Raw genomic sequence first — 18,904 nt, 5'->3', positions numbered from 1 at the left:
AAAAGACCATCTAAGCAAAGTTTTACATGACATTATATATGTAAAATAAAGTACCATTTCCACTTAATTCAGTCTTCAAATATTTTTTATTGGAAGGCCATGCATTGCCTTCATTTATTGTATTTCAAATCACTGTACATTTACTTTTGTGAAAACACTGCCTGCATTTTCTAGTACAAAAAAAACCTAAAAATTGTTTCAGGAATGTAGAGAAATATCCAACTTAAATAGCGAAAAAGTGCACCATAATTACTGCTGCACTGCAGTCATTTCTGCATTTCCCATGTTTCTTAAATAACTATCTTGTCTGATAACACACAATATAAAGAGCAATTATGAAAAACAGACATTTACATATACTTCTAAAGTCTTATTGAGAATATCCTGTTGGCATCGGATAACCAATCATAGGCGCAGCTGCAGTAGCAGGATATGCATATGCCTGTTGGTTCATACCATTGTGCATATTTGGAACGTTACTTCCATATTGCTGAGTGCTATCATAACCGTTCTGGTAAGTCCCTGTTGGATTACCAGTCCTAAAACTGGTCTGTATACCAGCAGACACAAAATTACTTCCAAAGCTCCCATTGGTGTAATTTGCAGCACTGTAAACACCATTCTGAGTTTTTGCCCCAAAATCTCTCTTAAGCAGACTAGAGTAACCGCGGTCATAATTTTCCCTGTCTCTAAATGTATTAAATCCACCCCTCTTGCCCGCAGAGTATCTGTCCCGCCGGTCATCCTTCATGCCTCCTCTACCCCTGGAACGACCTGTCAAGAAAAAAATTGCCAACCGGTTATTTCCATGGAACCAATCATTACTAACACAGAAAAGAATTTCGTAGCTCAATTTGAGAAGTATTTTCTCAACTTCTTTCTGCCCTCACCCACCAATCCCATCCAAATGGACTTTAAATAATCATGTGACCCCACACCCACTTACCAAAGGTTGGTCTTACCTGAACCTCTGTCTTCGACCAACTGAAGCAACTTAGGATTAATTGCTTGATTAGCTTCCCGAAGCACAGAGATAAGGTCGCTCACTTGCTTTATGTTATTAGGTGTAAAGAAAGTGTATGCTGTGCCTGTTTTGGTACTGCGAGCAGTTCTTCCAATTCGATGAATATAATCCTCTGAGGAGTTAGGGTAGTCATAATTGATGACAAATTTCACATCTTCCACATCTGTAAGGTGTTGCAGTGTGGCAAAATAGCAATGTACAGGGTTTTGCACACCACAACAGCCAGACCAAAAATAAAAAGTTAGACAATTGTATTCCCAAGAAGGTATGGGCTGCAAAAAATACAGTTAAAATGGTTATCCATTCCCTGTAGGAATACCATTGAGGTTGAAGGGGGGGAAGAAAAAAAAACAAAAAGCACACGTCATCTGTATACCTTATTACCCACCCAATGATGGAGCGTGTCCAAAGGACGTGTGTATTTCCTAACAGTCCCAAATTAGCAAGTCCCCTTACAGATCATCAAGTGACATCTGAATGCTTCTGCGCAGTAGGGCCACTTAAAAGTTCACAGCAACCTCCTCGTGTGCTCTCATTTTGAGGACCTTTCAACAAAAATGTACACGGTCCTTTGCGTTACACACTTATCAGAAGTTCAAAATTCTGGCCACACTGCTTGTCTTGCCAAGACCTTACAACCGCAGCTGCAAGAAAAACATACCTGTCCCCCAAAAGTTGTTTTTATGCACTGTGTCTCGTCTAGGCAAGCGCTTCCAAGAAGCCAGGATTCACTTGAGAATGTGTCTCTCTCTGGCAGGTCTCGACATGACGACTACTGTGTAGGTGAGGGAGGAACTTTCAAAGCACTGCTTTTTTTCCCACTGACTACGTGTGAGAAGTTGCTCCTGCTCTAGATCTTATGTGCCAGTACTCACCAATTTGTAAAAGGCTTTTAGTACCTTTTAAAGCTGCTCTCTCCATTTCAAACTTGAACAAAAATTTCATTGAACATTGAAGTTTGGAAATATTTCTTCGACATTTCAGCAAACTCACTGAAACTCAAAGACCCACAGATCACAGTAAACAGTTTGAAACAATGCTGTACCATGGCAGTCATGCAAAGCATGGGACAGAAGAAATACCACGGCAGTGAACTGTGAGGATAACTTCCATTTTTTTCCCCCGGAGAGAACAGTTTACGGGGCAGAGGTGGTATGTTCTGCCTTTTGAAGATTACTGGCACACTTTCAGCTTTTCACCTCTCTAATCGACTGGAAGCAGCCAGCCGATCACTAGTCCTCCATCCCCCTCGAGTCCTCCGATTGTCATGCCTAGGCCTTGCCACAAAGACTGCACCTTTATATGAAAAAAACTTAGAAAAAATGCAGAGGTTAAAGAAAGCAATAAACTTTCTTTAAAAAAATTATATGGGTATCTTCTGGGAAACCAAGCCATGAATTCGAGTTTGTACTAACCTAGCCCTCTGGAGGCCACATCAGTAGCAATCAGAATAGGAGCCTTTCCATGTTTGAATTCTGCAAAAGAAAGCACATATATAACCATCAATATGAATGGTATTCTAAGTCTTTGGGGGGTGGGAGTGGGACCCCGCACTTAAAATACTTACCATTTAGAACCCAGTCACGTTCCTGTTGACTCTTGTCACCATGGATACCCATGGCAGGCCACCTAAATTAAAGAAAAATTATATTAAGAGACTGGCATTTAAATCCTTGTAGATTTTAACCATGTGCTTTAACGGTTTTGGTCACAAACCCTTTTAACTCCATCTGAAACAAGGTACACACAGTCTTTCCTATACATGTATACTACCAGATCATTTCCATCTTTGAAACTGAGAGCTATCAACCCTGATTAAACTTTGCCCCTTCTCCTGAACTCAGCTCCAATAAATATCTGCTTTAGTGGAGGACAACCACACATACCCATCTCTCCTCATTTTTCTAGTGAGTTCATCACATCTTCTTTTGGTTTCAACAAAAACAATGGTTTTGTTCTCCTTTTCACTCATGATCTCTTCCATTAGACGAATAAGCCTTGAAAGAAAAAATATTCTCAATTTTTTAAAAAGTTCATGGTTATGAGCAGACCACCAACTTTTACTCACAGGGCTACAAGAGAACACCTGCTTAACCTTTTTAACCATTCTACCCTTTACCCTTAAACCACAAGACAATACTCTGTTAATAATTAAAAAAAAAAAAAAATAGTGATAGCCAATTACCTGAAGGAAGCAAAACAATTTTCAGCATGACAGATTTCAAATTAGCATTTAGATTCCACCCAACTGAAAGTCACTCTTAAGATAACTTGTGCAACAGTGACTCAACTTGTAGAGTTGTTTTCAGAGTTAGTCACTTACTTTTCATCCTTTTCTACGTCATGACACACATCCACAATCTGAAGAATGTTGTGATTTGCACTCAGTTCTAGTGCACCAATGTTTATATGAATATAGTCTTTCAGGAAATCTTCAGCAAGCTGTCTTACTTCTTTTGGCCAAGTAGCACTCCACATTAGGGTTTGCCTGTCAGGCTACCGATTTTTAGATTAAAAAAAAAAAAAAAGTCATTGTATTTCAAGAACAAATTTACAGCTTAGTTTGAAGACATGACACAACATTTAAAAGGACACTCACTCTGATCTGGTCCACAATCTTCCTTATTTGGGGTTCAAACCCCATATCAAGCATTCTATCTGCTTCATCAAGGACAAGGTAGGTGGTTCTTCTTAGATTGGTTTTCCCACATTCTAAAAAGTCTATCAGTCTTCCAGGTGTTGCAATACAGATTTCCACACCTTTAATTAAACACACAAATGTTACCACAACATCCAGAACTTTCTGCATAATCAGTGACAAATAAAACCTTTTTGGTTACATACCTCTTTCCAAATCACGTATTTGTGGTCCCTTGGGAGCACCGCCATAAATGCAAGTAGACTTCAAGCGACATGCTCTACAGTATTCAGCAGCTACTTGCTGTACCTGTTGGGCCAGTTCCCGAGTAGGTGCCAGCACCAAGCACTAAGGAAAGAGAAAGCGGAACACCTTAAGGAGAGTTCTGAATTCTAGTTTTCAAGTGCTAATTTACTATTGCTACACGGGTAGATGATTTACACTGGCAATACCCAAAGCAGCTTTGTCCCTTCCTACACTGAAAAACATAACTCTATATATAAAACCACCACAATTTTATTCTGCTGTATATTCCACAAATCTCTATGCTTTTAACAAAGTTAAGAGAATACAATGTACACTTACAATAGGCCCATCACCTCTCTCTAGGAATGGCTGATGATTGATGTGGACAATGGCAGGCAGCAAATACTATACAAGAGAAAAGCAAAAAAAGGAAGTCACATTAAAAACACTTCTGGTTTCTTTTAACTCCCAATCCATTTTCTTCAGGACCTGTTACATAACTCAAAAGTTCTCCCAAACTTACAGACAAAGTCTTCCCAGATCCAGTTTGTGCTACCCCAACCATATCCAATCCACTTAGAGCAACTGGCCATCCCTGAGCTTGAATAGCTGTGGGTTCAGTGAAGTTCTGCCTTGCAATCACGTCCATGACATTTGCTGTAATGTTAAGAATTAAAACATCAATAATGCCAAGAGAAAAGGAATTTTTTTTAAAAGGTGGGGAAAACTAGCACTTACCAGGGAAGTTTGCCTCATAAAAATTCAGGACTGGCTTCGGGCAATTATGACCTCTAACTGTAATTTCCTTGCTTCTTCTGTATGTCTCTACCTCTTGCTACAAAAGAAACCATAAAAATTCAGTTTATCTCATGAGGACTCCCCCTAACTAAACACACAACCAATACACCCCTAAGTTAATAATTATCTACATTAACAGTCCTTTAAGTTTGCAAGACATTTCTAGTCAAACTTAAAAGTCACTTGAGTTACAGCCTGAAGAAACCATATGAAATTACTCACTGCTGTACGCCTAGCCAAATCGGGGTGTTCTTGATAAAAATTCTTCTCAAACTTAGGCAGCTCATCAAGATTCCACTTCTTTTTAACCAGTTTCTCTCCAGGATTTCCAAACTTCTTTCCAGATAAGGGCCCTGCCCTACTACCTCCAAATCGAGGAGCACCAAACCTAAAATTAGAGAAAAAAAAAATTGCATTTTCAAACATGTACAGACTTATTTTACCATCCCTGCGCACATGCTAAAACTCAATGAAAGACTCTGGAGGTGGAAGTGCTGTTCTCAGTGACGGTCATTCTTTCAAAAGCCACAGTTAGTACCACATCTCCCTCATTTCCCGTTATAGGAAGTACACACACCATTGAAAACAAATCAACAGCCCGGGATTTACTAGGTCGGAAACTGGCTGGCCAAGCTCTAGGAGTTCAGATACAAGGACAGACAACAGCTGGTAGATACTACTCTTTCCCACGAGCAAAAGAATTAAATGCCTTAAAAAGCCAATAAAGCAGAAGCTTAACACACATGTTACTTAGCAGCTGTCCTGAACTAAAGAGCTCTGGTTTTAATAGGTAGCGGAACAACACAGGCAGTGAGTGCAGAACACGGAGGATGGTCTCGGGGGTAGTTAGGCAAGCCAATCGAGTTGAGGGATCCCTCAAAACGGCTTCCTACCAAGGTAGCAAAATTATATAACGAAAGGAAAATGAGGAGGAGGAGCTGGAGACTACCGGGGGAGGAGTCCCGGCCCGGGCGGAGTCCTTCGGGCGGCGTTCCCGCTGGGGCGGCGCTTCCCCCTTTGTCTCTCATTTCTCTCTGCGCCACATTTTCTCGACGCTGCCATTTTGAGCTCCTCCGCCGGGCGGGGTAACAAAGGCGCCGCCGCCATGTCCGCCGCCGGCATTTTGTACCCACGGCTCGGCCACATGGCCGATTCCCGCGGCGCCGGCCACCCTCCAAACATCGCCGCATTAACGGCTTCGGAGGCGGCCCCCTCGGCACCCACAGAAGCCCCAGATTCCGTAAAACTCCTGTAAGCTTACATCTAATAGCGGCAACTTTGCCTCGAAGCGCCGCGCTTTCCTCCCCTCGAAAAATGTGCTCGAAATTCTCCGAACAATTGCCAAATCATCAAGGTCCCGATACCCCCTCCCAAACAAAAAGGAATCTTGAGGACCGTTAACATGAAAACTCCAGGTTTGGACAAATATCAAAATGGCGCAAGCCCTTTTCGACGGCGGAGGCCCAAGAATAGTCTATAGAAGCCGAGTTCCCCCCACCACCCCACCCCCGCAACCCTCATCGGTCTCCCATCCCCCACCCGCCGGGCCTGACAGGTCGGTTCCCACACTCACCCTCGATCCCGGCCACGGTCTCGGTCACTCGAATAACCCGACATGGCGTCAATGGTTGCGGTTGGCGGGAAGCGAAGCGGAGAGAATCGGGTGCGACGAGTCGCTGGAGGTGGCTCCGGCGACGGCAAAGCCTTGCGGGGGCGGCAGCGGCGGAGGGACGACGATGACAGAAGCCAAGGCTGCCCAACAAGAGACCGGTGGAAATGAATGAGGTGCCGGCCGCGTCCCGGCAGCCGGTTTTATAGCCTGGCCCGCCTCCTCCGCCGCAGAGAATGCTGGGAGCCGCTCTATGACCTAATCACTCCGCCCCTGCGCAGAGGTATTAACGCCTGCCGGCGTTCCGGGATCCGCCATTTTCTCGCCCCTCCCCCCTTTGCCGATTTTTCGCCCCTTTCAAGGATGGTACCCGCCCCCCGCCCCCCCCCCCCCCCCCGCCGCGGTCCTCCACTGGGATGCCTCAGCCTGCACTCTCTTGACTTCACCTTTTTCTGGTTTTTGACACTTCAGGGAGACCACTGGACCCTTTTCCAGGTCTAGCCCAGACAATAAAATGTCCAGCCCACGTCAACCCACTCGGTCCCCTTGAAGATGTTTACGTCTCCAAAGAGCCTTTACGCCCATTACTAGGGGCGACAGGAAGGCGGAGCCCGACATTGTCACGTGGCTGCCCCGCCCGCCGAGTGAGCGGGACGCACTACTTCCCCAGTTGGCGTCGGCGGAGGAGTACAAGACGAAATAGCTCACCGGAAGTGCCGTGCTAATGCCCCCGGGAAATTGGCCGGGGCTGTTGGGTGACCCGAACTGTCAAACCTACCCACCCCAGGACCCCTGAGCGGGATCTGGCTGGTGAAAAATGGTATCTAGAGCTCGCAAACCGCCACCTCGGCACGTGCTGCCAAAGGAAGTACTCCCCGCGGTGACCAATCAGCAGCGAGAATTCGTTTTAACGTCCCTCCCTTTTCCACCGCATCCCTTCCCGGCACTTTCGTTTGCTTCCTCTCCTGTCAGCGCTGGGTCCGCTCCGTGCGGCCTTTTCAGGACGCCGTCCCGCGCGCGCCCGGCTAGGAGTCCGGAGGCAACTTGCCTCCGCGACATGGCCGGCTCAGAGGCTGGTGAGTCTCTGCCTGGAGTCCCGTTTGTGTGTGGGCTCAAGTCCCCTTTCAGTCCAAGTCCCGAACGCCCCTCCCCATCTTGTCTTGAGGCTTCGGGTGGCTCTGGGTTGCCGGAGGGGCTCGTGAGACAATCCGGTCGTAGTTGGCGGGTTCTCTGGCTGGGGCTTAGCCCCGCTCCCTGGCGCATTCGAAGTTGTCGAGCCTGTTTTGGGGCGGGGAGACAAGGGCCCTGCGGCGAGGCCCGCAGCACGCGAGCATGTTGGCTGTAAATGATCAGAAAGTGTCTTTCCCTAGACTGGTATTTTCTGGGGAGTGTGCCCTCTGCTCCTGCATTGCGGGGCCTGAGACTGAGTATTAGCACTCTAAAAATCTGTTGTCATCCCAAAGCAGAATAGTGGTGGATTTTCCCGCTTCAGTGCTTTCAACGGTTACCGGCTTTCTGTAGCGCAGTTTTTGAAAAGCGAGTTGATTGGGTTGTCTAGGACGCTTTCATCTTTTTTTCCAAGACAGCGTTCAAACCAGTTGTCATGGTTTGGTCTGCTGTTAAGTAATGGTCACTGGGAGAGGGAGTTAAGGTGCCCTGACAGTCCCACACATACACATGTTTATTTCTAGAGCATACTGAAGATAACGTGCACAATAAAAGAACTTGCCCCATAATCGCCAATTATTTCAGAGAACAAGTGTTTCAGGTTTGCTAAATTACCTTTGGGTGAGAAGCCCTTGAAATAATTTGGCTAATCCCAACGGAGGGATGGTACACAGGAAACTTCGATAAGGTTAGTAATATGCTAGCTCTGAATTTGAAGAAGGCAATGGCAACCCACTCCAGTACTCTTGCCTGGAAAATCCCCATGGACGGAGGGGCCTGGAGGGCTGCAGTCCTTGGGGTCGCTAGGAGTCGGACACGACTGAGCGACTTCACTTTATTTTTTCACTTTCATACATTGGAGAAGGAAATGGCAACCCAGTCCAGTGTTCTTGCCTTGAGAATCCCAGGGTTGGGGGAGCTTGGTGGGCTGCCGTCTTTGGGGTCGCACAGAGTCGGACACGACTAAAGCGACTTAGCAGCAGCAGCAGCAGCAGCTCTGAATTTAAAGGCGTTTTTATGAATTTCCCAGGCCTCTCCATATATGTCAAGTATAATTAAAAATAGAACTAACAAATGTAGTAGTGTTGGTGCCATTACTCTAGTTCTTCACAGGCTAGGTTAATCACCACCTATTTGGGCAGCAGAGAAATTCCAACTTGCACAAGATAATTGGGTTAAAAACATGACTAATTCTATGGGGAATTTGAAGCAACATCCATTAATTAGTTTCTAGTAGCCTGAGATTATCATTAACAAACTGTCTTGTTTGTGACATCCTGTTTACTTGTAAATGTGTTGAAAAAACATCTACCTATGGTTAGTAAAATGAGATCAATGGTAAGCAACTTAAGATTTTAGGTTGCAGCAGTGAAAATTGAATTTGCATCATAGTTTTGACTAAATTGAAATTACAGCTTTTTGGAAGTCATCCCAAGAAATTAAATACAGCTTTTCAAAAATCATGCCCAGTCCAGTGGTTAGGGCTCCACCTTCCAGTGTAGAGGATGCAGGTTTGATCCTTGTTAAGGGATTTAAAATCCCTTATACTGTAGGGTGTAGCCCCCCCAAAATTTTTTTTAATTGAAAAAAAACCCACCTAGCAGGGTCTTCAAATTCTCTAACAATCAGATTCCTTCTCTTCTATTGAATTTAGTGTCTGTGGAGGTTATTTTTTAAAGAAATGTGTTTGACTTTTTCTAGTATTAGACTAATCTTTTCCTTCCTTTCCCAACAGAGTGGATAACTATTGCCAATAATCTTCTTTTGAAATGTCACATACACCTGAGGATTCGAGAACTAGAAGACTGTGATGCTAATGTTTTTATTGCTCTTTATCAATCCATTTTGGGAGAAAAGGTACCAGGTAAGAATACTTAAAAGCAGGAGTAGTAGTGTCTCTATCTTAAGCCAGACGTTTCTAGTGCTTTTTAGTTAGATCTTTATATATAAAGTCTTGAGATTTCTCTTTTATCTTCTTTTTATCTAAGTAATAGCATTCATTGCCTTAATGAATATCTTAGGAGACCCACCTATAGTAACTGCCTTGGTCATCAACTGTTTAATCATTCATAATGTTGTGTGAAAGTCACACCTTCTCTGTAAATGTACCTGCATGGGTTCTAAGAAAGTGAAAGAAAGAAAGTGAAGTCGCTCAGTCGTGTCCGACTCTTTGCAACCCCATGGACTGTAACCTACCAGGCTCCTCTGTCCATGGGATTCTCCAGGCAAGAATACTGGAGTGGGTTGCCATTTCCTTCTCCAGGGGATCTTCCCAACCCAGGGATCAAACCCTGGTCGCCCACATTGTGGGCACTGAGGCATGAGGGGAAGCATGGGTTCTAAAATTGAATGGAATTTGAAGACTTGTTGAGTCTTGGTATTTAACCAGTATTATGGATAAGAATTGTTGTTTGTACCGTGTTCCTGGTTGACTATCTCAGAGTCCTTATCCATAGATTGCTCTGCTACTTCTGTATGTTTATATTGTTTATAACCATTAAGCACTAAAGCTCTGTACAATCTCTCTCCCCTCCATTGTTATGAGTCAGTGCCCTCATCACTTCCTGGAATAATGGGACACCCTCCAGCTGGTATCTTTGATACTAATCTTTTTAGAGTACAAAAGTGAAGTGAAGCCGCTCAGTCGTGTCTGACTCCCACGGACTATAGTCTACCATGGGATTTTCCATGCAAGAGTACTGGAGTGGGTTGCCATTTGGGCATGTAGTTATTGAATCAGTCTTTTAAAATACTTATTTCATCCTTCCCCAAGACACTTATCTTCCTCAATACAAGAGGAGAAATTCCAAATTTAAGCTGTCATTACAATCTTTCTGCTCTGATCTATATTGATCTTAAAAGCCTTTATGCCAGTAATTCCCAATAGCTTGCTTTAACAGCACATATATGAATCCTCCTTTCATACCTGTTAAGGGTTTTTTCCCTCTTATGGAAAGCAGCCTGGTGTTATGGGTTAAAGTCCCAACTCACAGGTTCTCTCTCTTATTAGAGTATTAGCATCTCCTTGAATTTATGGATCTATTTAGCTTTCTTTAGCATGGCACTTATTATGGAGCATGTTCATATATGTGTTGTGTGTGTGTGTGTGTGTGTGTGTTAGTCGTCCAGTTGTGTCTGACTCTTTGCCACCCCATGGAATTCTCCAGGCAAGAATACTGGAGTTGGTTGCCATTTCCTTCTCCATATATATGTTGATTGACTATTCAACCAATAAAGATTCCACTTTGTGGAATTCAGGCTCTGTTTATCTGTATGTTATAGCCCACTCTGTTTGGGCAGAGCTCAGAGGCCTGGTCAGAGACAGGTAGATGAAAACTTGGATTTGCATAGGATGCAAAATTACATAGTTTTTTCTCCACAGATCTCATAGCTATTCCCAGGAATCAAGAGGACGACGCTCACAATGTGCAAGCAGCGATTGATTCGCTGGCTTTGGATTACCTACAGGTCAGCCTGTCTCACATAACAGGTTGGTATGTACTTAATCATCAGATAATTTTGCATTTTACTAAAATATTTTGTTGGATAGAACTCGGCCTTGTTTTACCAAATGAGTAAGGTTGTGAAATAGACCAAACAGCAAGACTGAACCAAGACAATTCACTGGTATAGTTAAGACAACATCCTTTAAAGCTTTTCCAGGAGAGTTGTACATTGAGTTTGGGATAGGTCTCAGAATCCTAGCTGGTAATTTGAATTGTGTTTTGTTGTTGTTATTACTTTATAGCTACCATTCTGTTTGTTTGTAGTAACTAAAAATTAGAAACACCTGAGTGTCCATTAATAGGGACAGGTTAAATAAATTACTATAGTTCCTTATAGGGAACTACTCTGCAGCTATAAAAGATAATTGATAATGCTCTATATATCAATACAATGTTCCATATTCATGAAATGATCTCTAATATATATTATATGAGAAAAATATGTAGTTATAATGTTGATTTGCAGAATATGCTATTATTTGTAAAAACAAATTCAGAAGTTATATGCAGTTGATTGAATGCAGAAGGACTCTCTAGAAGTACATGTAAGAAACTTAATTCTGATTGCCTCCGATGAGATAAACTGGACAAGGGTGGGAAGAGATTTTTCATTTTATACCTTTTGTACTTTTTAAATTTTGAACCATATGAATGTATTACCTGTTCGGAATAAATAAAACTGTAAATTGTTTTTCAGCCTTTTTCCAAAACAGTATCCATACTTATATTCAAAAGCCAAACATAACAAATTCATTTGTAAATCTCTGTTTTGGTAGATAGAAAATGAGGGTTATTTCAGTAAATTATTTCAAGCTAATGAACAGAGGAAATTTTGGAGTCTTAAAACTATACCTGAATCACTAAGAGAAAGTGTATACTGTTTCATTCTTTGACAATCATTAAGAGAGATACATCTTAGTCAGGATGGGACATTTATATCTTATTTTGGTAGTAATAAGAGCAAAATTTTACAGAAATACTGTCTTTAAGTTTTTTAGTGTAGTTCAAGGTGAGTAAATGTGGTAAATTAGTTTGGGGAAGATTCATTTTGAGGGATAATGCTGGGACTTCCCTGTTCTTTGGAAATGGCTTTCTCTGCCAATTGGGCAATTTTTGGTATTTGTATTTACTGTACAAACATACCATATACCAAGATTGTGTCTGCTTATAGAACTTCTGGTATGTGGAGTTGCCTCTAACAACTCATACCCACCCCACAGAAAGTTGCAAAACTGCTTACCTCCTCCAGTAGACTGCAAAGCAGCTTTTTACTCGTGCTGTTTAAAGCAGTTTCTCCTACACGCTGAAGCACTGCATTCTGGCGGGCAGTCTTGTTGCTGGGTTGGCACAGTACGCTCCCCATCCTGGAAACCACAAGTCTTGGATATGTCCTTGGGGTGTGCTTGTGTATCTTTGTTAAGCCGGAAAACATAGGACTTACAACAAAACAAAACATAGGGCTTAAGATATCTGTTCAGTTGTTTTAAACGGGAAAAAAACTATTAAACATTGACTGTCTTTACTGGAGTGTTATAAAACATCAAATTCCTGGGTTAGTTTTTTGGATTTTTTTCCTGCATCATGACTAAGGTTATGAATGACTGGATTATCTCAAATATCAAATTTCCACTCCGCCTCTCCCATACTTGTTTGAATTCATGCCAAATCTAATCTCCCAAAGGACAGCCCAAGTGTGTCAGGAGTTTTAAGTTCCATCCACACCTCAGGTTGCTCAGAGTCCATTTTAGGTGACATTAAACATGTCAAGTTTTCATGCTTTTGCAGCCCGTTTCTCGTCAGCATTTCAACTGAACATTTATTTAAAATCTGTTTGAGCCAGGTACTGTGCTGGAGACTTTAAACAGTTTAAATGTTAGTTTCTAGGTATTACGTTGGTATAATGGAAGGTAAGGCTGGAGAGTTGGGGGTAAGGTGAGATTAAAAGGAGTTTTATATGCAGGGGACCGGCTCAGTTTTTAATTAAAAAATTGTATAACGTGTAGTAAGTGAATAGGAGTTAACAAATTTTAAAAATTAGGAATTCCTGATGAAGGTATCTTAAGTTTGTTTTTGTTTTATATTCTCTACTGCTATTGTCTTCAGAACGAGGCATACCACCATCATTCCATATTCACCAGCCTAATAAAATTCAGCTTAGTTGTTTTATACTTTAGTATAAATCTTATAGGATGAAGTTCACTTAATTTGCTTCTTCATAAATAAAGGACTATGCCAATGAATTATCACCCATAATATTCAGGACTACATTTTTCAAATATAATCAAGTATCAGGAAATTGATATTTTTGATATTTACACTGTCATTTTTTCTTTTGGGTTAATTTATAATCCTGTGTCCTGAACAATATTTTTATACTGGTATATCCATTTCAAAATCATGAGGCTTTCAATTTCTTGGTTAATTTTTTTTAATAGCTCTGTATTCTGTGTTCAGGAGAAAATATAGTGAAAGGAGATAAAGAATCTATTAAGAATCTTCTAGAAATATTTGATGGGTTGCTGGAGTATCTTACAGAACATGTCAGTGAAACATCTCACGAGAAAAGTAAGTTTAAGAATAAAATTTGGCTTGATTTATATTCTGTTATCTCCCTTTTTATCTTTTATCTTTTTGCCTATTTTTCTCCTTAGGAATTAGAATCACTAATACACTGTATCTGATGAATTTAATTGTAAATTAAGTTTCAGTTCTCACTGTTGAAGTGGTTGAAACTCATCTAATCATCACATCCTTTGTCAACTTGGGTATTGCTTATAAATTACTTTAAAGCTAATATAGGAAGCTAAATCTAGTTAAAATTGCTTATTGTCCTATTATTACATGAAATTCCTTACTCAGTAATTCCCATGTCAGAACTGCCATTTTTGCACAAATTTGGATATTGCCAAGGCATCAACAGAAAGAGTTGGTATGTTTCTGTTTTCAGCTTACACCTAGGTTTGTGACAGCTTGAGTATTTTTTATTTTACTCTTCAAATAATTCAGTTCCCCAAATTGTAACAGTTTGTTGTGTGAAATTTTGATTTTATGTTTTTTTATTGCTGTATTATTAATATTTTCCAAAAGTATTTTGGTTATATTTAAACTGTATCACTAGTGTTTAGGAGTTATTCATAATCTTTGACTCCATAAATCCCATTTCTAGGGATTTATCCTGAAGAAATAGTACAGAAGAAAGTTAAGGACTTCCTTGGTAGTTAAGTGGCTAAGACTCTGTACTCCCAATACAGGGGCCTGGGTTTGATCCCTGGTCAGGGAATTAGATCCCACAGGCTGCACTGAAGATTGAAAATCCCAGGTTCCACAACTAAGACCTAATGCAGCCAGATAATATGAAATAAATTAAAAAAAAAAAAGTGCTTAGAGGTTTTCATGCACTGTTACTTACCACTGAAAAAAAAAAAAAAGGACCTATATGTCTTACCAATTTGATCAATAAATAATACAAAAGTGCATACAGGTTTCTCCTACCTCCTGAGAAACCTGTATGCAGGTCAAGAAGCAACAGTTAGAACTAGACATGGAACAATGGACTGGTTCCAGATTGGAAAAGGAGTGCATCAGGCTGTATATTGTCACCCTGCTTATATAATTTATATGCAGAATACATCATGTGAAATGCCAGGCTGGATGAAGCACAAGCTGAAATTAAGATTGCCAGGAGAAATATCAATAACCTCAGATATGCAGATGACACCACCCTTACGGCAGAAAGTGAAGAGGAACTAAAGAGCCTCTTGATGAAAGTGAAAGAGGAGAGTGAAGAAGCTGGCCTAAAACTCAACATTCAAAAAAATGAAGATCATGGCATCCGGTCCCATCACTTCATGGGAAATAGATGGGGAAACAATGGAAACAGTGTCAGACTTTATTTTCTTGGGCTCCAAAATCACTGCAGATGGTGATTGCAGCCATGAAATTAAAAGACGCTTGCTCCTTGAAAGAAAAGTTATGACCAACCTAGACAGCATATTAAAAAGCAGAGACATTACTTTGCCAACAGAGGTCCATGTAGTCAAAGCCGTGGTTTTTCCAGCAGTCATGTATGGATGTGGGAGTTGGATAAAGAAGGCTGAGCGCTAAAGGATTGATGCTTTTGAACTGTGGTGCTGGAGAAGACTCTTGTGAGTCCCTTGGACTGCAAGGAGATCAAACCAGTCAATCCTAAAGGAAATCAGTCCTGAATGTTCATTGGAAGGACTGAAGCTGAAGCTCCAGTACTTTGGCCACCTGATATGAAGAGCCAGTTCATTTGAAAAGCCCCTGATGCTGGGAAGGATTGAAGGCAGGAGGAAAAGGGGACAACAGAGGATGAGGTGGTTGGATGGCATCCCTGACTCAATGGACATGAGTGTGAACCAGCTCCAGGAAATGGTGAAAGACAGGCAAGCCTGGCGTGCTGTAGTCCATGGGATCACAAAGAGTCGGACACAGCTGAGTGAACAACAACAACATTAATATACAGTGAATAATATATGACTCAGAATAGGTTTACTATTGTGAAGTTATCCAAAACAAAGGTTTTAGCAGCCATAGCAATTTATATAAATTCTACAAATGAAGACAAAAAATGGAGGCAGGCTCATGATTTCTAATTCTCACATTGTTAATGCTGATACCTATGCCATGATTATAACATCTGAAATTAATCTTAAATTCTTTAGAGATAGTTTTCTATTTTTTATCCTTGTTGCTGAAAAGATTTAAAAGCATATAGAGATAAGGCCTAGAAGGAAAGTTTGAAGGACACCCTATACTGTATATTTTTTTTTATTTTAATTTCAAAAAACTTGAGTGTGTAATATATTAATATGTTAAATATCAGCATAGGAACGCTGGGAAGAGTCAAAGCTGCATGCCATATTTATTGCTGTCAAATAAACCTATACTCAAGTTAGGGAGAGTGCCATAAGTATGTACAATAAAAAGCATTGTAAGAGAATTGGGAGGGAGTAAATGACATGCAAAAAAACCTGACCTAATTCAAGGCTGCCATGGGTATTTCAATGCTCTATGGTTTTCTAGTCATTTTAGCAGCAAAAGTAAGAGGAAGAAAACTACCTGTAGGAGACTGATTGATTCGAAACGTTCTAGAGACAGCAGTTTTTATGACATAGTACTTGATTACAGGTAGCAGGGGATGATAATGGGGATGGAGAGGAGGACAGAACTGAGAGATACTTATGTGTGAGGCTGGTAAAAAATGAAATGCTGAGTGGGGAATCTTCCAGGGGAGGTCAGAAGGCTATGGTGAGCTTAGCGCTGCTAGGAGGGAGTTGCTCACATGGAGTTGGAGAATGTTTTCTGAAGTCTGGTTCTCAACTTTGCAGGTCCAGATTTATACAGCAGTATTACCTGGAGCTGATCAGAATCTCAAAATGGCAATTAATAACAGGAAATATTTATTACTAGTCAAGTCAGGTATAGGGCAATTTGTTCTGACCTGGCATGATCGTTTACCACTGAAGAACGAGGAATTTGAAGGCAAACTGTGGACTCAGTGCTGCTGCCCACTGTATGACTAAATTTCCACCCTCACTGTGTGACTGAACCTTTCTAAGCTGCAGTTTTCTCCATCGGAAATTCTTTCACGGTTGTAGGAAAGGTTAATAGATACACATAAGTGGTTTAGTACTGAGCCTAGCCCAGAGTTACTACACAATGAATATTGACTAACGTTGTTTGGTGAATATAGAAATAGGAAAAGGTGAGAAGTGGGATGAGTATATGCAGACAGGTAGATCTGAAGTAGGAGATTTCACCCACATACCTCCTGGAATCGCTTAGTTACTGCCACTGTGAAGATGTATTTCTCTAGTGTATTGGGGTAGAAAAAAGGTTGATAGTCTTCTCTTTTTTTGGCTACTCGGTATGGCATGTGGGGTCCTAGTTTCCTGACCAGGGATGAACCCCTGCAGACGGGCAGAGTCTTAACCACTGGATCACCAGGGAATTCCCAAGGTCGATAGCCTTAAGGAGAATTTCATCCACACCTTACTGTGGTCTCTCTCTTTGGCTAGGGCATGATTGGGAGCTTGAGTCAGGCTGACACAGTCATGTTTTTCTGAAGCTACACCCTAGTCATTCTGCCTCAGCCATCCCTTACAGATGGAGAGGTATGAGAATGCATGAGCCTACCACCTAGCTTAAAGAAGAAAACGTTGCTAGTACAACTGTAGACTCTGCTCAGAGAGCAGCGCTTGCGTTGCTTCTTTGTTACCCAGGTAGTGCGCGCTCATTGCGAGTACTGATTTGGTTCTTACTTCACTCACAGGTACCTAGTTGACCAGTAAGGGGTTGGGGTATTTTGCTGTCCTTACCTCTATGCTTGCCCTGTAGAGAAATAATTGCATTAACTTGTTTTTTCTTTTTTTAACCTGGGGTGTTTTTTTTTTTTTTTGGTATTGTTTTTATCTGTTCCAAACAGGTGAAACTGGACAGGATTCTAAAGAATCCCATCGAGGAGACCCTTTGGAAGATAGAGAAAATACTAAAGAATCCAGATCATCATGGAAAAGAGTTTCTTTTGAGAGGTAGCTCTCAATGTCTGTGAATTTAATTAAAACAAGTTATGCTTTTCCTTCTATTAAGAATTAAAATTGCACACAGTATACCAGAATGGCAGCAAAAAGCAAAGCTAATGTGAATTTTACTAACTTCTCGTGTTTTAAACCTCCCTGAGAGAGTTTTAAGCACCTTGAGCTATGTATAATCTCAGCATTAACCGCCTACTTAATTTAAAACATTTCCTTGATCACCAAAGTAATTTATGTTCCTTGCAGAATACTTGGAAAGTACTTGGAGCAAAAGAGAAGCAAAAAACAAAGAATAAGATGAACTACATCATTCAGAACTAAATAACTGCTTATTAACATTTTGTTGTAATTTAGTCTTTCTTTTTTTTTTTTTAGTCTTTTTTTTTTAACTATATTTTTCTTTTGTGATTTAGCCATATTGTCTGTATAATTTTGTTTCCTAAATTTTAAAGTTTAACACGTCTTTTCCTAACTTGATAAACTCTTTATAATGATTTTTAGTCACTGTATAACATACTGTGCAAATGGATGCATCATAATTTACTAAACCACTCCTCTTCAGTAGAGGTAGTTTTTTAATATATATTTATTTTTTAAGGTGATACATACTTTAATTTTTCTTCTCTTTTCGTGTATTTAAGCTGTATTCAAAGACTGTGAATGATATAGGGTGATTCAAAGTTGCCAAATGACTTTGCAGAAAGGCTTTGAGTGTTGCATATCCACCAGCAGTATGAAAGTGCTGGGGGCTGCGCTAGCGGCCACCCACCGGCATTGTTAAATGCCAGAGTTTTTAAATTTGTGCTGCTTTCATAGGCAAAATGTAACATTGTAACAGGCTTGATTATACTTCTACTAAGTAGAGGTTGAATATGATACTAAGATTTTCTTTAAAATATCTGATTATCATTTTGTGGAGTTTGTCGTGGTTTGAAAAGCACAAGCAAAGCCTTCTTATGTAAATATAGCACATTGTAGAATATGTGTCTAAAGAAGACTATCAGAAAATAAATCTCTTGACTTAATTTTTCATTATTAGATTAAAAAAGTATATAAGTGCAAAAGTAAAACAACAGAAGGATGTTTAGTACAAAATTAATATCCTACCCAGATTCCCTTCACACCCCTAAAGTAACCAATATTTATTGTTCTCTGTGTGTCTTCTCTTATACATTTAATCTTGACACTTTATACACTGCTTTTCCCACCATGCATATATCAGATAAGCAGCAAAAGGGAGAGTCTCCCTTTTTCCTCTCATAGCGATGACCAGTCTGAGCATTTGTAGGCAGGCTACTTGAGGCAGTTCTCGGGATCCTGTCTGGAAGGGCCCTGTGGTCGGGCCAGGCCGTGAGTGAG

At 40.9% G+C, this 18,904-nt stretch overlaps 2 protein-coding genes across 4 annotated transcripts in view; one reads left to right on the top strand and one right to left on the bottom strand.

Moving 5' to 3' along the window:
- Positions 1–67: 67 nt before the first annotated feature.
- On the bottom strand, positions 68–6,626 carry DDX5 (DEAD (Asp-Glu-Ala-Asp) box helicase 5). 2 transcript variants are annotated; one of them, XM_010856408.1, is made up of 13 exons: positions 6,280–6,626; positions 4,929–5,094; positions 4,647–4,743; positions 4,432–4,565; positions 4,248–4,313; positions 3,869–4,010; positions 3,624–3,784; positions 3,348–3,520; positions 2,911–3,021; positions 2,592–2,653; positions 2,440–2,499; positions 963–1,187; positions 68–774 (listed from the first exon to the last, which is right to left on the bottom strand). In XM_010856408.1, the coding sequence occupies exons 1-13, from the start codon at positions 6,321–6,323 to the stop codon at positions 371–373; spliced, it is 1,845 nt and encodes a 614-aa protein (XP_010854710.1). In that variant the 5' UTR covers positions 6,324–6,626; the 3' UTR covers positions 68–370. The 2 variants fall into 2 exon arrangements, with proteins under 2 accessions (XP_010854710.1, XP_010854711.1); XM_010856409.1 differs by lacking the exon at positions 6,280–6,626 and adding an exon at positions 5,450–5,621.
- A 380-nt stretch (positions 6,627–7,006) lies between these two features.
- CEP95 (centrosomal protein 95kDa) overlaps positions 7,007–18,904 on the top strand; it is a 36,997-nt gene continuing 25,099 nt past the window's right edge. Inside the window, exons 1-5 of one of the 2 annotated variants that reach the window (XR_826752.1) lie at positions 7,007–7,391; positions 9,218–9,346; positions 10,865–10,972; positions 13,443–13,553; positions 17,437–17,542. Coding sequence is in view for 1 of the 2 variants with exons in the window: in XM_010856406.1 (XP_010854708.1) it covers positions 7,133–7,391; positions 9,218–9,346; positions 10,865–10,972; positions 13,443–13,553; positions 17,437–17,542 (713 nt within the window). In the remaining variant the exon portion in view is untranslated. The remainder of the gene's footprint in view (positions 7,392–9,217; positions 9,347–10,864; positions 10,973–13,442; positions 13,554–17,436; positions 17,543–18,904) is intronic. The other variant, XM_010856406.1, reaches the window with a different exon arrangement.

The sequence above is a fragment of the Bison bison genome, unplaced genomic scaffold (genome assembly GCF_000754665.1).
Source record: "Bison bison bison isolate TAMUID 2011002044 unplaced genomic scaffold, Bison_UMD1.0 scf7180017864371, whole genome shotgun sequence".
NCBI lineage: Eukaryota > Metazoa > Chordata > Mammalia > Artiodactyla > Bovidae > Bison > Bison bison.
Note: the sequence above shows the minus strand (reverse complement) of the source record. Positions and strands in the feature narration are given on the sequence as shown.

Bases quoted from the DNA above. Each gene is read 5' to 3' on its own strand.
- DDX5 (XM_010856408.1), bottom strand. From the start codon at position 6,323: ATGTCGGGTTATTCGAGTGACCGAGACCGTGGCCGGGATCGAGG. The intron at 5,095-6,279 runs GTGAGTGTGGGA...CTCTAATTTTAG, and splicing joins GACCGTGGCCGGGATCGAGG to GTTTGGTGCTCCTCGATTTG. The intron at 4,011-4,247 runs GTAAGTGTACAT...CTCTTTCCTTAG, and splicing joins AGAGAGGTGATGGGCCTATT to TGCTTGGTGCTGGCACCTAC.